The following is a 20,302-nucleotide window of genomic DNA, read 5'->3' on the forward strand; positions in this document are numbered from 1 at the left end:
AGGAAGAACAAAAGCCTTTTCACTTCCCAGACTGTGGCATGCTTCTCCGACTGCCAGCCTCTTCCAAAAGGTGCCCGGCAGGGAGCTTGCCTGAGCAGGGGCTGCGGGCCAGCTGGGCAACAGCGGCCACTCAGAGTAGCTGCAGGGCAGCTGTCCCCGCTGAAGCCCCAGCGCCTTCTCCAAAGCCAATGCCAAGCATCGCCCCCCCTAGAGAGGGGGTGGCACGGGGTCCCCCGCCTTGGTTGGGCCGTGACACCAGGCGGACCTGGGTTCAAACCCAGACCCACCAGACATAAACTGGTTCTGAAGCCACAGGCACCGTGTATGATGTCCGTGGGCCTCAGCTTCCTGTTCTACAAGGTGGGCACACTGCTATGAAAGGGATCATTGGGTGAACTGGAGTACAGCATTTTATAGACGCTAAATGTCCTGAGGTTGCTAACTGAACTGTGCTCACGTAAGAAAATGTCTTTATGTTTCGGAAACGCAAACCGTAATGGACGCAGCCTCCTCTCAGGTGGTTCAGGGGAAAATACACGGTTATAGACAGAGACAAAGAGCGTGCAAATGATAAAGCAGGAGCCACCAAATGTTCACAACAGGTGACTCTGGTAAGGGGTGTGCAGTGTCCTTTGTGCTGTCCTCTTGAAGTTCCTTCTAAACATAAAGTTCGAAACAGACCTCCTCGCTGAGTTGCTTTGGACCCAGATGGGCGGAGGCACCCCGCACCAACGAGCAGCTGCACAGAGGCTCAGGGACCACACGTCACCCTCACAGTAGCCTCCGATTCACCCTCTGGAGGGACAGCCCCCAGCCTAGAAGTTCTGTCATTGAAGAGGGTTCAGTGGGCTACAGGGAAGCCACACCCTCTCCTCCAAGGCCGGTTTGCCAAGCAAAGCAGCATATTTGGAGGTTGGAATTTTAAAGCAAATCCATCTAGCTTTGGGGGGTTGGCATGTCTCGGCATTTGGACCCCGGTGTGGGGTTACTCTGTGGCTTTGCCAGCCGTGAAGCTTGCAAATGGAGGCCTCATCTTCCTGGTGTGAGCAGTTGGTCACAAGTGGCCCCTGAGGCTTCTAACGAGCACAGATCCCAATGGAACTCCCGCTCCATCTTCTGCCCCCCCACCCAGATGACTTTCTCCAGCTGCCCTTTGAAACAGTATTGATGGCAGCCGTGGCGAGAAGCTGCAGAGGTGGGGTCTGAGCTGTTGATGGCGGAGACCTGAGACCCAAGCCTCGGAGACGTTTCTCCCTCAGACTCTGCCCCCGCCAGGGCTGCCTGAGGGTGCGTACTTTGGGTGTGGGCGTTGGGGAGCATTTACCGTAAATGAGGGGATCTAACCGTAAAAGGGACGGTGCTGAAAGAGCTGGAGCGGCAGATCAGGTCACCAGGACAACCACTCCTATTTTGCTTCTATTTACCTGGGGAGCCAGTTGAGTGTCTCTGGGGCTGCCCTGGGAAGGGAGCCTCAGTGCCCTGCCTTGTGCCCCATGGCGAAGGCAGCCCCCAGCAAGCCCGTCACCAAGGGTCCCGCTGTCCTGTCTGCTCACTGCTCTCCATTGATCTCGTGCCATAGTCTCCAAAGATGGCCCCCGTGACCTAGGCCTCCCAGCATTCATGTCCTTGAGCGTGTCCCCCTCCTACACCAAATCCAGGCTGGCCCAGTGTAACCAGTAGAAGGTGATGGAAGAAACAGTGTGACTCCCAAGGCTGAGATAAGAAGCTGGGTGGCTTCAGCCTCGGTCCCTTGGGATGCTCATGCTTGGGACACTCCCTCTGGGGACTCAGCCACCATGCTGGGAGAAGACCGAGTGCCACGGAGAAGCCACGATGAACAGTCAGCCAAAGCAGCGTCCGCTGCCCGCCGTGAGAGGGAAGAAGGCATCTTGGCTGTCCTCCGAGGCAGGCTTCCTCTGGCTCCAGCCCCAGCCATCATCTGACCACAGCTACATGAGCGACCACAGGCAGGAGCCCCGCTGGGCCCACTCCGCACTCAGAGCCACCAGGAAGCACGATAAATTATCGCTCAGAGCCGCCAAGCGTGGGGGAGGTTGTTGCACAGCAATAGAAAACTGGGACCGCGTGTGGCCTGAGTGCGTGGAGCTGCGGAGATGGACTGGTTCCCTGAGTTCTGGCTCTGACTGTAACTCTGGTGCTCCTGCCAAGTTCTCTGGTTTGCCCAGGGCCCAGTGGGAGGAGAGCAAGGATGGGGGTGACTCAAATGTAGGCTCACTCAAGAGGTACCAGAGGCTTACGGGCCCAGAAGTGACAAGGGACAGGCTGACAGATGAATATTTGCCTTAATGTTAGGAGAACGGGGCAGTCAGGACCTGTTCTTTTCATAGACTGACGGCCCTTGGACGGGGCCCTGCCTTGTGTGTCTCTGCACCCCTGCTGCCTAGCGCTCGCTGGGCCCGTCGCGTTCCTCAGCACCGTGGCATCAAGTAGACTGGGTCTCCCTGAAGGAGCCTGTAGGTCAATCCGTGCTCTGTATGGAACCTCACTGAGGGACCAGGGAGTAGAGGCAGACCCTGATCCCTGCCCTGAGAACTCACAGTCTGATGGGAGTAGGACAGAGTTTCATCCTCAGCAAGCCCCAGGCCCACTGCAAGGACTCAGGATCCAGGGAGAGAAAAGCTATACCTCTTTTCCCTTTTGTGTATTTTCTTCATATGAGATCATCAAAGGTAGTGAGGGCTGGGGGCAGGCCTCCTGGTCCTGAGAAATCTTTCGAGAAGCCTTCCGTGCCAGCCAGGCCAGGCCAGGCACCCTAGTGCGACTGCTGCCTTTGCCTGTCACTCCAAGTGCCCGGGACGTGCAGGGTCCCCCAGAGAGAGCGCATGCCACGGCCCCTGGCCTCCGGGAGCGCTCACCATCGACACGGCGAGGGGTTGACAGAACCCACGCAGCCGGTGCCGCCCGAAACATCACTAGCCCAGACAGAGCAGAATTCAACAGAGCTGCCAGCCCTGTTCTGTGAGAGGAAGAGGAGGTGGGTTTGTTTAAAATACTCCCATTACAGTCAGTTAACCTTTATGTTTCCTAAATGAAAATTGTATAAACCTGAAAATTTCGTTGATCAGGTTGCCTAGGAACAGGCAGCAGGTTTTCATAAGACAATGCAGTAGATTGTCACCGATAGGGCTATTAGGAAGTGAGCTGGTTAGCGTATTATTCCAGATCCCGGTGTTGGCGTTAGGTAATTATCTGTCTGCCTCTGCAGAGCACACCCATCTCCCCAGGCTCAGGCAGCCTCTTGCAAATGAGGCTTCTCAGCCTGCTTCTGAGTCCCAGGGATGGGATCTGGAGTCCAGGAGCACAATGTCAGCTCTGGGCTTAGGAGAGAAATCGAAAAGACCCAAATTCTGATGAATTTATTTCTTGAGAATCACCCCACCTCGCTTGCGACAGTAGTGCTCGAAGCGAAAAAATTGGAGGAATAAACAACAATAGAATGCACAATGGAAGTAAAGAACAAACTAAGACAACTTCGGCGTAATTTTTTAGTACTTTTCCCCTATATGATATATACACTTGTTTATTTTCCAAAGGCACTGTAATTTGCTTTTTTCCCCACCTCTTGCAGTTAGGGTGACCAGCCGTCCTGGTTTGCCTGGGACTGAGGGTTTCCCAATACCCGCGTATGTTATTATCAGCCTGCTTCTCCGTAGCTGTGTAGCTTTCAATCAGCTTGGATGAACCAAACTCAGCCTAACTCCCTGTTCTTGGACATTTAGGATATTTCCTTTTTTTAAAAAAAAAATTATAATTAATGCTTGTGGTGAATAGCCTCCTCCCTGCAGGATAAATCCCTGGAAGTAGGGTCTCTTGGTTGCAGGAAGTGTATACATTTACGGCTTTTGCTGTTTCAAAAAGCACACATGTGGGGATGTAGGCTTCTTTATTAGCCATTTTTGAATTGCCTGTTCGAGTCCTTTACCCACCTCTCTGTGGAGATGCTCATCTCTTTCCTTTTACTCTATAAAAACTGTTTGTATTAAACATATCAGTCGTGACCGTTGAACCATTTTGTCCATTTTTTTAAAGCCTGCGTGGTGATCATTCTTTAAAGAGCAACAGTAAATACTTATTATCCGGCGTCTTTGAAGAAAGAGGAGTTAATATTATAGGTAATTAAAGCTTCCTCCTAGCCTTAAGCACTAAAATATCTTTTAATTGAAGTATTTGGAATGAGAATATCTCCATAATGGATAACCCGTGTAGGTCCTTTTTAAAACAAAGTACACTGCACACAATTTAACTTTTTCTTCATCTCTCGGACATGCCGTGAGCAATAGTGATTTAATGTGTGATAGTGACCCTCAGCAGCTGTTGAGCTATGTGAAGTTTTGGCTTCTGTACTATATGGCCCCAGACTGCTTTTTAAAATAAGGTACCTGGGGCTTCCCTGGTGGCGCAGTGGTTGAGAGTCCGCCTGCCGATGCGGGGGACACGGGTTCATGCCCCGGTCCGGGAAGGTCCCACATGCCGCGGAGCGGCTGGGCCCGTGAGCCATGGCCGCTGAGCCTGCGCGTCCGGAGCCTGTGCTCCGCAACGGGGGAGACCACAACAGTGAGAGGCCCGCGTACCTCAATAAAAAATAAAAAAATAAGGTACCTGATTCTCATCTTTTCCCCGTCATTACCGGGCTGTCGTGCTGTTAGTTCCGGCAGCTTTAAGCACTCCTGCCTTGCTCTACAACATCCCATCTTCATCAGCAATGGGATTGATGACTGGCTAACAAGGCTTGTTAAATCTATCTGTAAACTAAAAGCAAGTAAGCGCCCACCAAGGGCCAAAGGAACACTAGTGATAACAGTGTAGGAACTTCAACAGGCAGCAGTTTTACTTACTTCTTAGGGTTTGTATTACCTGTCATTAAGGTTGTTAAGTAAATGACTTCTGGATGTGAGCAGAATAGGATTAAGAAATTTTGGAGGCAGAGGGGGAAACAGAAAGGAAAGATTAGCAACCACTTGAAGACATAGCTGCAAAGTGAGAAACCGGTAATCCATGTTTAATCTCATTACTTCCCTCGGGAGCGTGCCGGGGCAGGTTTTATGGAGATGGTGGCGTCGCTGACCTAGAAATTTTAAAAATCCGGCTTCCGGGCCTGCGCCTGCTGGGATATGGCTTAGAGCTTGTTACACAAGCCTTCTGATGCTCAGTTTTCTCATCTGTGAAATGGAGCTAAGACTAACTGGCCTGTCTATTTAATGAGACTTCATAGCAAGTGGCCTGCTATGAAGAATCACTGACCTGATGGAGCCCGAGAGGAATGTGTAAACATGTAAAGGGCTGAACGATAATGACGGATTATTACCATTGCTGTTGTTATTAGTCACAGACGCATCCAACAGCCATCGCCCGCCTTCTCACGCCTTCTGCGCAGGTTTCAATTTGAGCTCCAGCCCACACCTGGGCATCTTCAGCTGATGTCCCTGCCGCCCCTCCAAACCCAATCTCATCCTTGTAGGTTTTTGCAGGATTTGCACAAGTGGTGTGTTTTCTTCAATATTTATTTTGCAGGCCATTTACTCGGCACGACTATTTTTACAGTGAGTAAGGAGCAAGGCTAAAAATATCTGAGCTGGTAACCAGATCAGTTCTGCCTTTGACATTTACATGGAATTCGTTTGCATCTCATTTGTTCGCCTTTCTGTTTAACAGGTAGAATGTAAGAAGGCTCAACCGAAGGAAGTCATGTTCCCGCCTGGGACGAGAGGCCGGGCCCGGGGACTGCCTTACACCATGGATGCGTTCATGCTTGGCATGGGGATGCTGGGTGAGTCTGGGCCAGACCCTGGGGCCTGGGTCGCCTTCCAGTTGGGCAAACGGCTTTACCTGTCTGAGGCTCAGCTTCCCTATCTGTATATGAGGGTGACATCCCCTCTTACAGGACAGTTGTGACCATTAAGTTAGCAGAGATGGATAGATAGATAGATAGATAGGCAGACAACTAGATAGATAGGCATCTTGTCCCATGCCTGGCTCATAGAAGGTACTTGATATTATTTTTTCCCCTTTCCACTCCCTTTTTCAAAAGGAGGAAAAGTTACTCTCTTTGCCTCAGCCCTCTCTGCTGACTGGGAGTTCTTAAAGACCTGTGGACTCCTGGCTGGCTTAACTTATGTGAGCCGAGGCTACATTTTCTAAAACTTGGGAGAGGAGGGGAAGTGGTAATGGTGGGCGATACTCCTGTCTATTTAAGTGATTAACGTTTTTCTCTTGGGATATCAAATTTGTGTTTAAATGGATGTCTTAAATAACCTGTTTTATTCTTTATTTGCAAAAAAAAAAAATGATGAAAGACAAAATATGTTTGTTCTGATGAAAAATGATCTCTCCTGGCTTTTAGAGAAATTGAGTTGCATATTATGCCCCTTCCTTAAAGGTATCTCTGTCCGTCCTGCATAGATAATTGAAAATCTTGCCGCTTAAATGGCATGAAAGATGGAGAAAGCAGTGGAGAAGCATAATGGTGTGGGTCGTAACAATAATTAGAAATTTCAAGGCGAGAGAACGGTATTTTAGTGCAAGTTATTGTGTGTCAGGAAAATACTAATTAAATGGGATAAATGGTAGTTAATGGTAAAATTCCATTCAGGCACACGGTCTGTCTAGTTTTAATGGGTTTCATTTGGATTGGCTAAGAGTCCCTCTTCTGTATTGTTTGATAAGCTCTTTATGTATTTTCAGATTTGCTGCTGTTTAAATCATTCTTGGCTCAGTTTTAAATTTATAAAACTTTTCTTGGCTTTAGAATTTAGACCTTTAAAAAAATTGTATCTATTTGTCTGAGGAAGTAACAAGGCAGGTAAAGTTATTTTGAGGAAGCTTTAAAAAATGGAAAAGGATGCCATGAGAATTCTCAAAATGGCTAAGATGTTAAAGCTAATTTTTTAGCTTTAACAGAGTTTCAAGGAAAATTCCTATTGTAATTCTTTAAAAATTGGCCAAATGATTCTAACACTTATCTGGAAGAAGAAACACATGAGAATAAATAAGAAAATTTTTTAAAAAGAGAAATGAGAAAAAAGAGAGTTTGACCAAATATCAGAACATAGTCCAAAACTACAGTAATTAAAATAGTGTGGCATATAGGAAGGCACCTGTTGATAGAAAAAGTTAAGGAGCCTAAATTAAATGTGTTTCTATGTATGAGTTTAATTATTATAAAGAAATTAATTTTAAAAACTCAATGAGAATGATTTCCTGGTTGACTGTAAGATACTTGTGTAGCTCTTGCTCGAAAAATAATTTGTATGTGGCCCTTACCTTATGTTATATACCAAAAGAAACCCCAAATGGATTAATAGTTCCAAATTTTAAAATGAAATCTTAAAAGAGTTGAGCCCATTACTGCCTGCTGGCTTTCAGAGCCTTGAATTTTAAATGATGAGTATAAAGTCCCTAGGGCATCAAATGGCTTTTTAGGATCCAGATCTTCAAGAAGCGCCCCCACCCTTCTGCCTCTCACTTGATACCCTTTATGTGAAGTATCATGTACCCCACGGTTTTCTCTGCTTGCCTGGGGGAGGTTTTCTTCCTGGGGAAGCAGAGGTGTGGAGCAAAGCCAGCTCACTCATGTCAGTTGCCAAAGAGCAAAGGTGCGGCAACTGTATTCTCCCCAGATGCCAAGCAAGGGCTCAGGGCTCCACAGACCAATGGTTTCATAATGGGAGCCCAGGCAGGTGCCTTGTTGACCGCAGGAGGCATTCAACAGCAAATAGTCCTTGAGCACCTACTGCGTTCCTGGCCCAGGGCCAGCACTGGGAGACAGTGCCTAACAAGGCAGATGTGGTCCCTGCCCTCATGGAGCTTGTGGTCTAGTGAGAGAGGTGACGTTTAACAGCTCATCACATGGGTACGTTATTACTCATAATAGAGAGAGTCGTGAGGTGCTTTATGGGCACATAATGAGGAATGGAAACTAGTTGGAGGAATCAGGGAACACCTCTCGGTGGAGGTGACATCTCAGCTAGGAAGAGAAGGATGAGCAAGCCAAGGGCCATGCAGACAGAAGAAATAGCTTGGAATGCGAGGGTCCTGGTGTGGAGCCCTGAGGGCCAGCAAGGCGGCTGCTGGGCAGGTCCAGGCAGCGCGTGTGGGACGAGAGGTGGTGGCCGGGTGGCTCGGACCACAGTTGGTGGTGGGCAGACCCACATGGTCCCCGTGCTTCTCCAGATGCCATCTGGTTGGTTCCTGCTCTCTGAGGGATGGAAATGTGATGGATGCCAGGTGCTCACTCATCTTCCCCGACTTTGTTCTCTCACGTTTCAAGTTATGACTTCCCTGAGCTGCAGTAAAGAGGTAGTAATAGCTGGTTTAAAATGTCATTGTGGTTGAGTCTATTAGTTCTTGAGTCATAGCCTCCCCCAGTTCATCCCCATCCCCCATACCCTTGCTACTTAAGGGTTTGGCCTCTTGCCCATGTAGCTCTGGTTGGGGCTGCCACCAGGCGAAACCCCCCTGCCCCAGGCAGGGCCCCTCAGGTCACCGAGGCTCTCCTCCACCCCCAAGCAAGCAGAGAGCTCTTCGGGTGGAACTGATGGTGTGGGTCCGGCTTCCACCAAGGCGGGCTGTGTGGACCACAGGAAAGGGCTCAGCACTTCAGAATCAGGAGATCTGGACTTCTCGTCTGGTCAGCTGTGTGACTTTGGAGGGACAGTCTTCTCTGTCCTTCAGTTACCCCATCCATAGGGATATGGGAACCCTCATTTCATGGGGCTGTTGAGGATAGATGAAGCCGTATCGTGCCCAACCAGTGCTGTATTTTGTCAGGTTCAAGCTGCCATGGGTGGCGGAATGCACCTTGTGTACCATCTGGAAAGAAAAAATATATACTGTTAACTAAACCACATTGTGAGACGGATCCCACTTTCAGGATGTTAAGATGTGGAAAAAAAAAAAAGTGTGTCTTCTAATCAACAAAATACAGTAATATATACTCAAACTGGGAGCTGTTATTAGTAAGGTACTGGGGAGCCCCGGGCAAATTACCACCCAAGTAGGTATCCAACACCCCGCCACTTGGGACCGAGAATATAGCTAGACCTGCGTCTGTGTGTGACTTGTACCATGGTACCTGCGGCCTCCTCCTTGGACCCCCAGCCAAGGGAGTTGGATGATCTTTGAATTTCTACCTCCCAACAAGATCTGTGCACTGGACTCCAGCCCTCATCACCTCCCAGCCCTCCTGAACTCCCCAGCTACTATGTTGAGGACATCTAGATGCCTGCTGAGACAGGGCCTCCTGAGAGGTCCCCAAATGTGTCCCCAGTTGGGAACCAGCTCAGCCTGAGGTCCAGGCAGAAGGGGGAATCAGACCACCACCCAGGGAACAAACTCACAGTCTCACGATCTGGTTGGCCTGTTGCCTCCCCAGCCAGGCTTGGGTCTTCACCGAGCTTTCTCTGCTGCGCTCGCCAGAAACTCCCAGGGCTGCCCTCTCTTTCACCCACTGGCGCAGTTTGGCACCCTGGGCCTCTGGACTCTTGGTCGAGGGGAGTGCCATCTGCTGTGCTGTAACAAGCCCTTGCTTCTTGCTTCTTCCCTTAACGTGATGTCACCAATGAAGTCTAATCCTTTGGCAAGATGGCCTGACCTGACTCCATCAGTCACCTGGGTCACCATCTCTGTGGTGCACTAGGCCTGCCTATCAGTCCTAGAATCACCACCATTGCCACCACCCACAGTTTGGCTAATGAACTTGGCTCACGCAGAAACACTTTTTTTTAAGTTTGTTAATGAGATGAGGTTTCAGTGATTTAAACTTTTATCGTCGAAAGAGCAGAAAAATACATAACACTGTTAGGGATTTTTAGAAGTGAGACTAACCCATTAAAGCTTTAAAATCCATTCATTCAACAAATATTTACTGAGTACCTCCTAAGTGCCAGGCATTGTTCTAGATGCTTAGGAGGCACCAGAGAAAGAAGTCTGATATCAGGGAGTAGACATCCTCGTGAGACAGCAGACACTCTGGTCTATAAATGACTTGGAAGCTGTGGAACTAATTTTTAAATACCCTTTAAGATTGTCTCCGTACTTCGGGAGGTCTCATCAGAGAGAGGCTGATGAGCGTATAGTCGCAGTTATTCTTTCTTGATCTCTCTTGCTGTGGCAGCAAACGTTCTTGGGAGGAGACCTACAGCTGTTTTGGTTTTAGCTTTCACAGCCTTTGACAGAATCGTGGAATAATCAGCCCAATGGGAATTCCTTTAAGAAAGTGTACAAGAGAAGAGGAGGAATCATCCTTAGGTCAGTCTCCCTGCCTTTGAGCTCGACAAAACCAAAATCAGCTAAGACCCTTAGGAAAGGTATTTTTGCAGCTCTCAGACTTTGTTCGCTGCCTCGCCCACCCAGTGCACTAGAATCAGTTTGGTTTTTCTTAATGAAAGTGGACTTAATAAAAGCAAACATGATTATCGTTGATATATCTGATTCCTCTTGGCCTTCTCAGCCGTATAATCCTACTGCCTCTAACTATCTTGACCTCGCTGGGCACACACTATTTAACATGTTTGGTAGCAGTGATAGAGAAATACCTCATTGCTGAGGCTTTGAGGAAAAGCTTCACCCTGCGGTCCCAGAAGTGGAGAGACATTGCTGACCAGCTGAAGAAAGCCAGAGGCATTCTAAGCAGCGCTGTGAAATCCTGACCCAGTGTTCCCCAACATTAAGCCCCTCGGAAATGAAAGCAAAAAAAAAATTTTTTTTTTGTCTGGAAGGGATGAAGAGCTCTAATCTGCTGGCTTTCACTGATCAGAAGGAGATTGGCTGGAACATAGAGCCGCATGCCTAGACTCATTTGTAATTTCAACTGGGATTTGTCTTTCCCCAAAATATCTGTTTGAGGTCATCCCCAAGGAGGTCTCCATTTGTTCAGCTGTTTTCTAGTGAACAGAGGAAACTCAGAATTCAGCTTTTCATTTTCCATCTAGAGCAGCACAACGCACTAGAACTCTCTGCGATGGTAGAAAGGTCGTATATCTGCACCGCCCAAGATGGTGGCCGCTAGCTGCGTGTGACTGTTGAGCATTTAAGATGGGGCTTTTTATATAATTTAAATTAAATTAAACTTTAATGGGACAGCACAGGTCTGGAGGAACCCCTGCAACTCCGGATGATTCTGGGGCCCAGCGTCCTTGTAGACTATGGCCTGGAAAGGGCCCTTGGCACTTGGTGTCGCATCTGTATGCAGACCTCACGGAGCCACCGTGGTGCTCCAGGCAATGCTCTGCACGCCACGCAGCAGATGTCACACGCTGGCAGCTCCCTGGATAAACAGCCCCGTCTCTTGTCTCTTTCAAGTTGGGGGCCTGGTGGGAGCCGTTTTCTGTGACTCTTCAGTAGCTGAGTAACAGAGCCTGGAAAAGGATGAGTCATGTGCAGACATCTTCTAGGGTTGGAACAAAGATCTAGAACCACAATTCTGAGAATTCCGCCAGCATCCCAAAAAGGGGGGTGCCCCAAATGAGCCAACTGGCAGCTTCAAATTCTCTTGCTGATTTCTGATTTTTTTTTTTCCCCCACAATGGAAAGCCTGTCTGCAAGAAAGGTGGTCATCCAGGCAGAAGGCTTGGTTTTTTCCTTTTTTGACAAGAGATAATTACTGTGGGCTTGATGGGGCATCCAGAGTACTGGAGCAAATAAATCGTGCAGTGGCCAGTGAGGGAGGGGCCCGGCTGCTCATGGAAGCGGTGGCCGGGTCGTCTCAATGTGATGTGGCCTGATGGAGCGCCCGCGTGGGTCGGCTGTAATGTGCTATGGATACGCAGCCAGCCGGTTTCCCCCATGTGACTGGGGCTGTGAACCGCTGGAGCAGAGCTGGACTGCACAGCAGTAAATGAAGAGGAAAATTGAAGTAATGTTGTGTTATAAATTTATGATTTCATCTGCCCGCCCCAGAGGATGTTCGGCGATGGGGGGCGGAGATAAGATCCCCCCCTCGGGCAGATGCCAAATTCTCATCTTTGTTGAACAGGAGACAATTTTGACATGCCTGGGAAGATTGGGGTGAGGCCCCCAACTGGGGTGAACTTGACCATGCTTTTCCTCATTCCTGGTGAAGACTTGCGAGTGTGCCAGGAAGTAGGGAGATACAATGGAATCATACTGGTGACTCGAATCAGGGAGGGACTGGGCGTTCCACCACCCTCCACCCCACCCACCCTGAGGGAGTCTCGAAGGTGACACATGGGCTTAGGTTTTTGCTGTCACGTTAACACTGAAATATTTAAGACCCCCAGCACTGAAGTTAGAGGCAAGGGAATCATTTTTCACTAGGAAAGCCCTTGGGCAGCAGTGACTTGGCTGTTTGCATATAATTCATTAATCAATATTGTTGAAATCATGGTAAGAAGTCTATTGCTGAAAGATCTGATTTGATAGCAGGTGATTAATTTGGAGGAGAATTGGGCTGGCCAGCCATGAGATAAATACCAAGGAAGGAGCCAGTACGTGTGTGTCCACTTAAGGCACCCGAGTTCGGGTCTCTGTCCCTATACTTTGTCCCTCTGTCTCTCTTTCCCCGTTGGGTGCCAGAGCTCAGCGACTCACTGGGGTCTGTTCCTCTGCAGTCAGGACAAAGCCGCGAGGTCATCCTGGTTGGTCTGGGCATCACTTTGTCAGCAGGGCACCAAGTGCTGGGAAATAAACTCGTGCAGAAAGAGCAAGCAGGAAGACCCTTGTGGGGTGTAGACAGATCAACTGGCCAGTGAGCGGTGACTGCAAGTTTGGAAAGGCTCTGGCCGAAGCGAGGGAAAGGAGCCACAGCTGGTCTCTGAGAATTGGGGCCCATGCGCACTTCAGGGGACCTGCAAAGCTTTCTACAGATGGCAAGACTCAAGCTCCCAGAAGGAAGGGAAGAACCCCGATGACGTGGCCTTGGACCAGAGGCAGGGCTGGAACCCATCTCCTGATGTCTAGTCCAGCAAACTTCTGTCTTAGGTCTGATGACAGATCTTCTGGTCAAGGTGAAAGCTGTGATACCAACAAGCAGGGGAAAGTGAAGGTGGGGGGGTCCCATTTCTGGACCGCCTTCAGCATAAAAGCGCTATGAACAGGCAGCAGGAGGACCCGCAAACTCTAAGTCGTGATGCTGCACCCAAGCTGGAATTTAGTGAACGATCCTGGTGTTCAGCCGTCACCTGCAGGGTCAGAAAATGCTTGTGACATGTGAGAATCCACCTGGAAGTGGCTGATGAGACCCCAGAGCCTGGCTTCAGGGTGTTTAAGTTGCTGTATGGAGCCGCAAGGATACATGTGGAAAGCCGCCACTCACGGGCCTTATGGTTGGAGGGCGTGGAGACTGTCCTAAACCTGCCCATCAAAATGCTTTCTACTAGCGTTTTGGTGACAAAGCAACAGAAATAACTCTGGCTGCTATCGACAGTAAAAGAGGTTTTTGGAAGGGGCTTGGGCAACGGACAGAAGTGCCAGGAAGGCCGGGGAACAGGCAGGAACTGGGGAGCCGGGCGGTCAGCCAGCAATGACCTGGTTAGGGGGCCACTGTTGCCACCAGCGGACCCCGGGCTCTGCTGCTGACACCAGAATAGATTCTGAACCGGCCGCCCTCCTCTGCCCCACTGGCACCTGGAGAAGACTTGCACTGGCCCAGCCCGGGTTCACAGTCTGCTTCCCAGCTGCCAGGCTCAGCAAGAGCAGGAGGGAGGCCTTTCTGCTTCCATGATGGGAGGCAGGCCCGTCTCCAAGACTCAGACACAGAGAAGGGGGTTCAGGTGCTGGGCAGCTGAAAACAGCCACAGGCGTCCCGCTCAGAGGTCAAAGCAGAGGTCAGGCTGGCAGCGGTGGTGGTGGTAAAGTAGGTGGCAGGCTGGCCAGGGTGGTATCTTAAGAGCGTGAATGGACTGAGTTTCTTCTATATGGAGCAGAGGGAAGCAAAGGGAGCCTGGCAGGCTGGGAACGGGGCAGCCATGGGTCTGCTATGGCCAGTGGAATTTCCATCCCAGAAGGCTACCCCAGCCTTCTTTGTAGCCGAACTCAAGACGTCAGGATGTGAGGAGTGAGGGTCTGAGTGGGCACCACGAAGGGCAGGGAGCTGCAGTGGCATCTCATGGGGGGTTGGTAACTGGTAACTGATCGGAGACGACCACAGGGACGCCAGAACTTGCCGTTCTTTCCTCTGCACCCCATGCCCAGTCCAGCAGCGGTTTCCACAGACACCCCTCGGTTAGCCAGCACCCCCAGGTGATCTGCTGAGACGGGCGCCTGGAAGGAGCGTGCTTGCTGGGAAATGCCCGTCGAGGCTTTGGGTTCCTGTTTGTGGGGCACATTTAGCACAGCCAGGCCGTCCCTGTTCTCCCAGGGCCTTGGGAAGATACAGTGGAGTGTCCCTGCTTGGACGTGGCTTGGTCCCTGCGTCCCCCGGGGCCATGGCTCACTGGGCCCAGTGTTCTTCCAGAGGCACGGAGTCAGCCCCTGAGTTTTGCCCCTAGACTGTGACCCCACCCCGCATTCCTTATGCTCTGTCCATGGTGCTGGCGAAGGACTTTAATCTCCTACTGTCAATAGCCTTAAGGTAAAGTACATACAGGGTAAGCTGTGCAAATGTCAGCGCCCGGCGCTGGCCGAGGGTCTGGGGCTAACCTGTGGCATTTACTCTGCAGGTTCAAGAAAGTGCGTGGGCTTTGGGGGTCTCTCGGCCCAAATACGGGCTAATCACCAGCAGGCTGACAGCAGTGCCCCAGCCACGGGCGAGGGGTGACCCAGGCCCTGGGTAAAGACCCCCACGGGAGACAAGTAATTTTGTGGAGGAAAATAACTCGGACTGTGTCTCACTCCCGCCCTCCCTCGGACTCCCGCAACCTGAAGCAGCTGCACTAACCGACGTGGTCTTTCTCTCTGTGTTCAAGGCTACCCCAACTTTGTGGCAACCTATGGCCGCGGCTACCCTGGATTTGCTCCTAGCTATGGCTATCAGTTCCCAGGTGAGTGGCTTTGTCCCCCAGGGCTCTGGGGACATGGGAGGTGGGCTGCATTGGGGGGGAGGGGGACCCCTAAGGAGAACCAACTCATGCATACGTCCATTCACGAAATGACCTACAGGTGCTAAGTTTCAGATCCACTTGACCTTGTATCCAGGTCAGGATGCAGCCCAGTTTCTGATTAACTGAAGTATTTCACTGGCTGAGAGTGGCTTGTAGGGGGAAGGGAAAGACAGGAGCCCTACCTCTGCTTGCCCTCCGTTTTCTGAAACCTCTTCCAGGTTCTCTCTCCTTGGGGAGGGGACTGAACTTGGGGCCCAGGGTTTTCTGTCACCCTGTGCCTCCCCAGCATTCACGTGCCTTGCTGTCTGGACCTCACCTTCCTTCCTCCCCTCGTCCGGCTCCGGTGCCCTTCTGCCATGTGTGTGGGGTGTGCTCTTGGGTTTGGGTCTGCTCTCTGTCCTGAGTGATGGTGGCGGGGGGTTGGTTAGATCCTCCCTTCCCTCCATGTGGGCGTCAGAGACTCAAGGCAGAGCGCCCGGTGATACCCACTCACGTGCCCAGGCTGCTCTAGCTTCCGTGTAACCGGGAGGCCTGGGTCTCTCACCTGCGGGGCAGCGGGGGCCGTGGTCCTGCAGGGATGGGGGAGGGGCGTGAAGGAAGTGATGATTTATGGGGCTTGCGTTTCCCTAGAAGCGGGGAAGCCAGCCTTCCCCAGACCTGGAGTACAGCAAGAGTGTTTTGGGGTGCTCGGGGGTGTCTGTGTTCTAAGGACAGCTGGGGGGTGTAGAGAAGATGCTAGGAGCAGAGTTCTGCCCTCTGGGCTCTGTGTCTTGTCAGGGGCCGCTAGGGAGCTGGGCTTCCACTCCTGGTTGGTCATCCTCCTAAACCCGGAGGCCTGAGCTGCAAGGCGGCAAGGCGAGCAGGACATGGCCCTGGGGGGACGGCGCTCTGAAGGCAGTGGAGGGCAGGGCGTGCGGTGTGCGAGGGGCCGGTCCCACCTGTGCCTCAGACTGAGCTTCGGGTGGGGAAGGGGCGTGTCGGGGGAGGTCAGGAAGCATGTGGGACACTGAGAGCCATGCTCTGTGGGGGACAGATCCTCAACCAGCAACAGAAGCCCTAGGCTCTTGTCCTGTCTGCCCATGGCCGTAGGCAGGTCACCCAGCATCTCGGGGCCTCTCTTCTGTTTTCTGGAAATGAGGGGTTTGGGCAGGATGGTCGCTGAGGTCCGTGCACCTTTCTGATAGCGGGGGAGGCGGAAGAGAACAGCAGGTACAGAAGCAGAAGTTCAGGTGGAGGGGGGTGCGTGGGGGGACTTGCCCACAAGTGTGTCCCCTGGGCCGGGTGGTTTCCCCACCAGGGTGGGCCCCTCAGCTGCCCCAAGGGAGCCCTCCGCACCGCTTCTCCGCTGCACGTGGCAGCTCAGGTGGCCACGGGCCTCTCCAGGCAGGACACCAGACACCACAAGCTGAGAAGCCAGCACCGGGCCAGGCACGGTCTGCACCTCCTCTAGATCTTCCCTCTACGGATGGGGACCCTGAAGCCTGGAGAGGTAGAAACCCTGTTCAGGGGGTCACAGCCAGTAAGGGGCAGGGCCAGGACTGGGACCCAGGTGGCCTGGGTCTTAACTGCCACACCCCATCATCTTCCTAGCATCCGTCTGTCCAGCACAATCACACTAGCCACATGCAGCTACTAAGGTTTACATTTAATTTAAGTAAAATTAAGTAAAACGGAAAATTCGGTTCCTCGGCCACACTAGCCACGCTTCAGTTACTCAGCAGCCACGTGGCTGGGGGCTACCGTCTGTGCAGAATATAAAACGCTTCCATCACCGCATAAAGTTCTGTTGGATGGAGCTGTTCCGGAGCCTACATGAAGAGCTGTGTTATGATGAGGGGTGCTTGGTCCCCACACGCACGTGCGTGCGTGCACTGCCTCTCCTGGAGAGACCTTGTGTGTCCTCATCCCCGTTCTCCATTCCTTGCCTGTCCTGCTCAGCCCAGAAGCTGGTGGTAGTTTGGGGGAAGCCTTTCCTCTCCTTCCCTCCCCTACCTTCCTCCCCAGGGGATAAGAAGATGTGCAGGGTCACACATCCTGGCTCGGTGAGAGTGCCTTGCTGCTCTGTGTGCTTGAAGCCTACCTCCCTTCACAATCAGGTTGCCATTGCCCCCTCAGTGTAGCACTAGTCCCAGCAAACAGTTAGGGATCCTAACCCGGTATAATTCGGGGGACTCCTTGCTCAGGCCCCCGTCTCATCTGAGAACCTGCCCTCGGGGCCCCATGAGCCAGCCCGGGAAATATCTGGTTGAACTGTGTCCCAGGGACCTGCATCCTTGGGTCTGCCCTAGATGGACATGTATGCAGGACAGACAGAGATGCAAGAGTGACCAGCCGAGGCTGGGTAGGATGAGATGGGATCCCCCAGGTGCCTAACCCTTCACCACAAGCCAGGGCTTTGGGAACAGAGCCGGGGGGAGGGTGGTGGTAAAGGGACATGGAATGGGCTTGGGGTAACCTGCCCCTGGAGGAGTGGCCTCCTGTGGAAAGGTAGCTCTGTCTGCTGTCCGGGAGCCTCGAGCGGCCGAGGATGCTCGCACACAGAGCCCAGGTGCCCCTGTGGTTTTCCAGACTCCTCCTGGAGCCTCGGCCTCAGGGGCAGGGAAGCTTTGCAGCGTTCTGACCTGAGTCTCTTGCCCTGTGCCAGTAAGGAATGTCTTCAGTGGATCTGGCCGGGGGGGCTGGGGTGCAGAGGGGTGACCCAGGGGAGGGCAACCCAACTCTGCCCTCTCCTCGCCCCTATCAGGGTGGCTCTGCTGACCCCCTCCCCATGCCTGTGAGTCAGCGACGTCAGCACAGATGATCTCATCACCGCCAAGCTGCCCTGGCGTCTTTTCTTCGTGGTCTTCCTTTTCCATGTTCTCGGTGGTGCCCACTTCACCCACTGCCCACCTCGTCTCTCTTGTGATGCGTGTACCTCCCGCACCCCTCCCAGCCCTTCCTGAATCCATCCTGTGGGGGGATGCAAAGTAGCTAAGAGCAGCGGAAGGACACCCCCGTCCTGGAGGGCTGCTGAGGACTGCATCCTGTGTGTCCTCGCCACACGCCGAGTATCCTGCATCCCCTGCAGGAAGGCGCCGCCTCTTCACCTGAGTTGGCCCTTCCTGTGAATCCCCATCTCATCTGCTCGTGTCCCTGCCTTACCTGTGTGACCTGGGCTTGCTGCAGACCTTCCTGGTTGCCCAGTTGGTGTTAAGAAATGCCTGTCTCTGCCCACCTTTAGGCTTCTATGAGAATAAAGGAGAGCTGCTCCAATAAAGGGGGCTATGGGCTTCAGATAACTGTTCGAGTGGGAGTAGTCCTCTTCCAGAAAGACTGAGTGCCGACCAGCCACCGTGGACGTGGCTCCTTCCTCCCAAGCCCAGATGGTCCACCGCGTGCCCCTTACCCCCAGCCCAGCCCTCGTGGGTCGGTGAGGGGACTGGACTTATCACGATCCTGATCGGTGGTCTCCTCTCTTTTTCCCCCTCTGGACCCTCGTTTCAGTTCAATCTGTTAATTTCTGTTCTTATTTCACTTTGCAGACTACTTGCCGATTTCACAAGACATAATTTTTATCAACTAGCTCTTAAGAGAGGCATAACAAATTGGGGTTTGCTACCATTACTAGAGAGAGGACACAGTCCCTGCCGGGGCCACCCCGCTGCTGTCAGTGCCCACTGAACACTGTCGTAGCTGCCTGTTGGAATGAATGTCCTTTTTCTCATTTTTAATTCTTGGAAAAGACTCCTGTCCTCAATGCTTCTTTCAGTTTTTTAAAAGCAATTTTATTCTCCAGTCCCCTCCCAGTTTGCTTCTCATATGCACTGTGGACACCTCCCCCACGTATTCCACCTGCCACCCTCCCAGAATGTCATGGGGCCGGGGGGAAACTTCTCACAAACTTTGTAGAGCCTTCCTCAAGGGCATCTAGGAAGAAGGCCTCAAATTATTTTAAATAATCACCAAATAGGCTTGTTGGGGCATTTCATGGGTGAGCTCTTAAGTGCTGGAGCCCACAGGGGTTGGGGATATGTGACTTGGAGCACCTGTGTCCTGTGGCGGACAGAACCAGAAGTGAACACACACACACACACACACACACACACACACACAGAGACTATTCTATAAATACTAATGTGAACGATCTAATCTGGAAGAAAAATTATATAAACATTATCTGGTTGTCTTTGTCTTTGGGGGCCAGTCCCTCAGTGGTTGTTGCTATAAGAATGCACATCTGTCTTCGGGAAGGGACAGTGGAGGCACCCAGGTGCTGCCGCATCTCAGGCCCTGTGGGCCCCGATCCACACTGCGTCCCTCTTGCCCTGGCACCTCTGCCCTCACCTCGCTGCCTACTGGCCTTGCATTCCCTGCTGGCATCAAGGGCCTCTTGGCCCACTGGGGTCAGAGGGCACGAACACAGAGGGTCTGTCCTGATCAGGTCGGTACCCCCTGATGGTCACCCCCAGAAGGGCTTCCTTTCCGTCCACTTCCCCACTCTCTTGGATTAACGAAGTACAGCTCAGTCGGGCCCTCAGGAGTCACCCTTGTTCACGCTCAGGGTTTGTGAGAAGTGACCTGCGTGCTTCCGTCGGATGCATTCAGTCCATCCTCTTGAATGTCAGTGTCCTTTAGACCCAAGCTGTGCAGTTGTGTTCATCTCATTAAAGATGCTTGATGTAATCATTGGTTCCTTTCCTTTTATTTTCCCTCAGGCTTTTTCATGAGTGCTGTTTTTTCTTTTTAATCTGTATGGCTTTTTTCCTCTTTATTTTGTTCTGCTATGAATTGCTTTGCTTTGGTGAACTTGTCCTAGTATATGCTTGCCTCACAGACGTTTTAGCCGTTGTGAATTTTCATCTCTGTAAATAGTTCGTCTGTGCTTCTCCCTGTTGCCGTTTTATTTTTACCCCTGTAAGCAACTGAGGTAGAAAAATAAATTGTTTACCACGGACATGCTGTGTGCTGCCGTCTCTTAGCCCGACAGTGTCCTGCTCTCGCTCCGGGGGAGGTGAATGCACTGAATAACCAGCACCAGTGACAGCCTAGCGCGGTTTCCGAAAGCATGCGCACTCCCCCTGGCTGCCGCCTGCCCCCAGCCCTCCCTGCTTCCTCGTGTCCCCTGCACTTGCTCGAGGTGGCCCTGTCCTTGAGCCGTGGCCGAGCGTTTGCATGCAGCAACTGCTCGGTCCGCTCCCGTGCCCCCTTCCTCTGCCATCACCCCCTGCCCTCGAGTGAAAATGCCACCGAACACCTGGAGCCCCTCGCATCTGTGCACCAGGTGTGTGTGAGCCCGTGCACGCACT

The 20,302-nt window shown here is 51.9% G+C and overlaps 1 protein-coding gene across 4 annotated transcripts in view; it reads left to right on the plus strand.

Moving 5' to 3' along the window:
- The window catches only part of MSI2 (musashi RNA binding protein 2), a 388,646-nt gene that overhangs the window by 323,893 nt on the left and 44,451 nt on the right, over positions 1-20,302 (plus strand). For 3 of the 4 annotated variants that reach the window (XM_079903644.1, XM_079903645.1, XM_079903646.1), the window contains exons 9-10: positions 5,674-5,788; positions 14,883-14,957. In XM_079903644.1, coding sequence (XP_079759770.1) covers positions 5,674-5,788; positions 14,883-14,957 — 190 coding nt within the window. Of the gene's footprint in view, positions 1-5,673; positions 5,789-14,882; positions 14,958-18,538; positions 19,919-20,302 lie in introns of those variants that run through there. The other variant, XM_079903647.1, reaches the window with a different exon arrangement.

The sequence above is a fragment of the Stenella coeruleoalba genome, assembly GCF_951394435.1.
Source record: "Stenella coeruleoalba genome assembly, chromosome: 19".
NCBI lineage: Eukaryota > Metazoa > Chordata > Mammalia > Artiodactyla > Delphinidae > Stenella > Stenella coeruleoalba.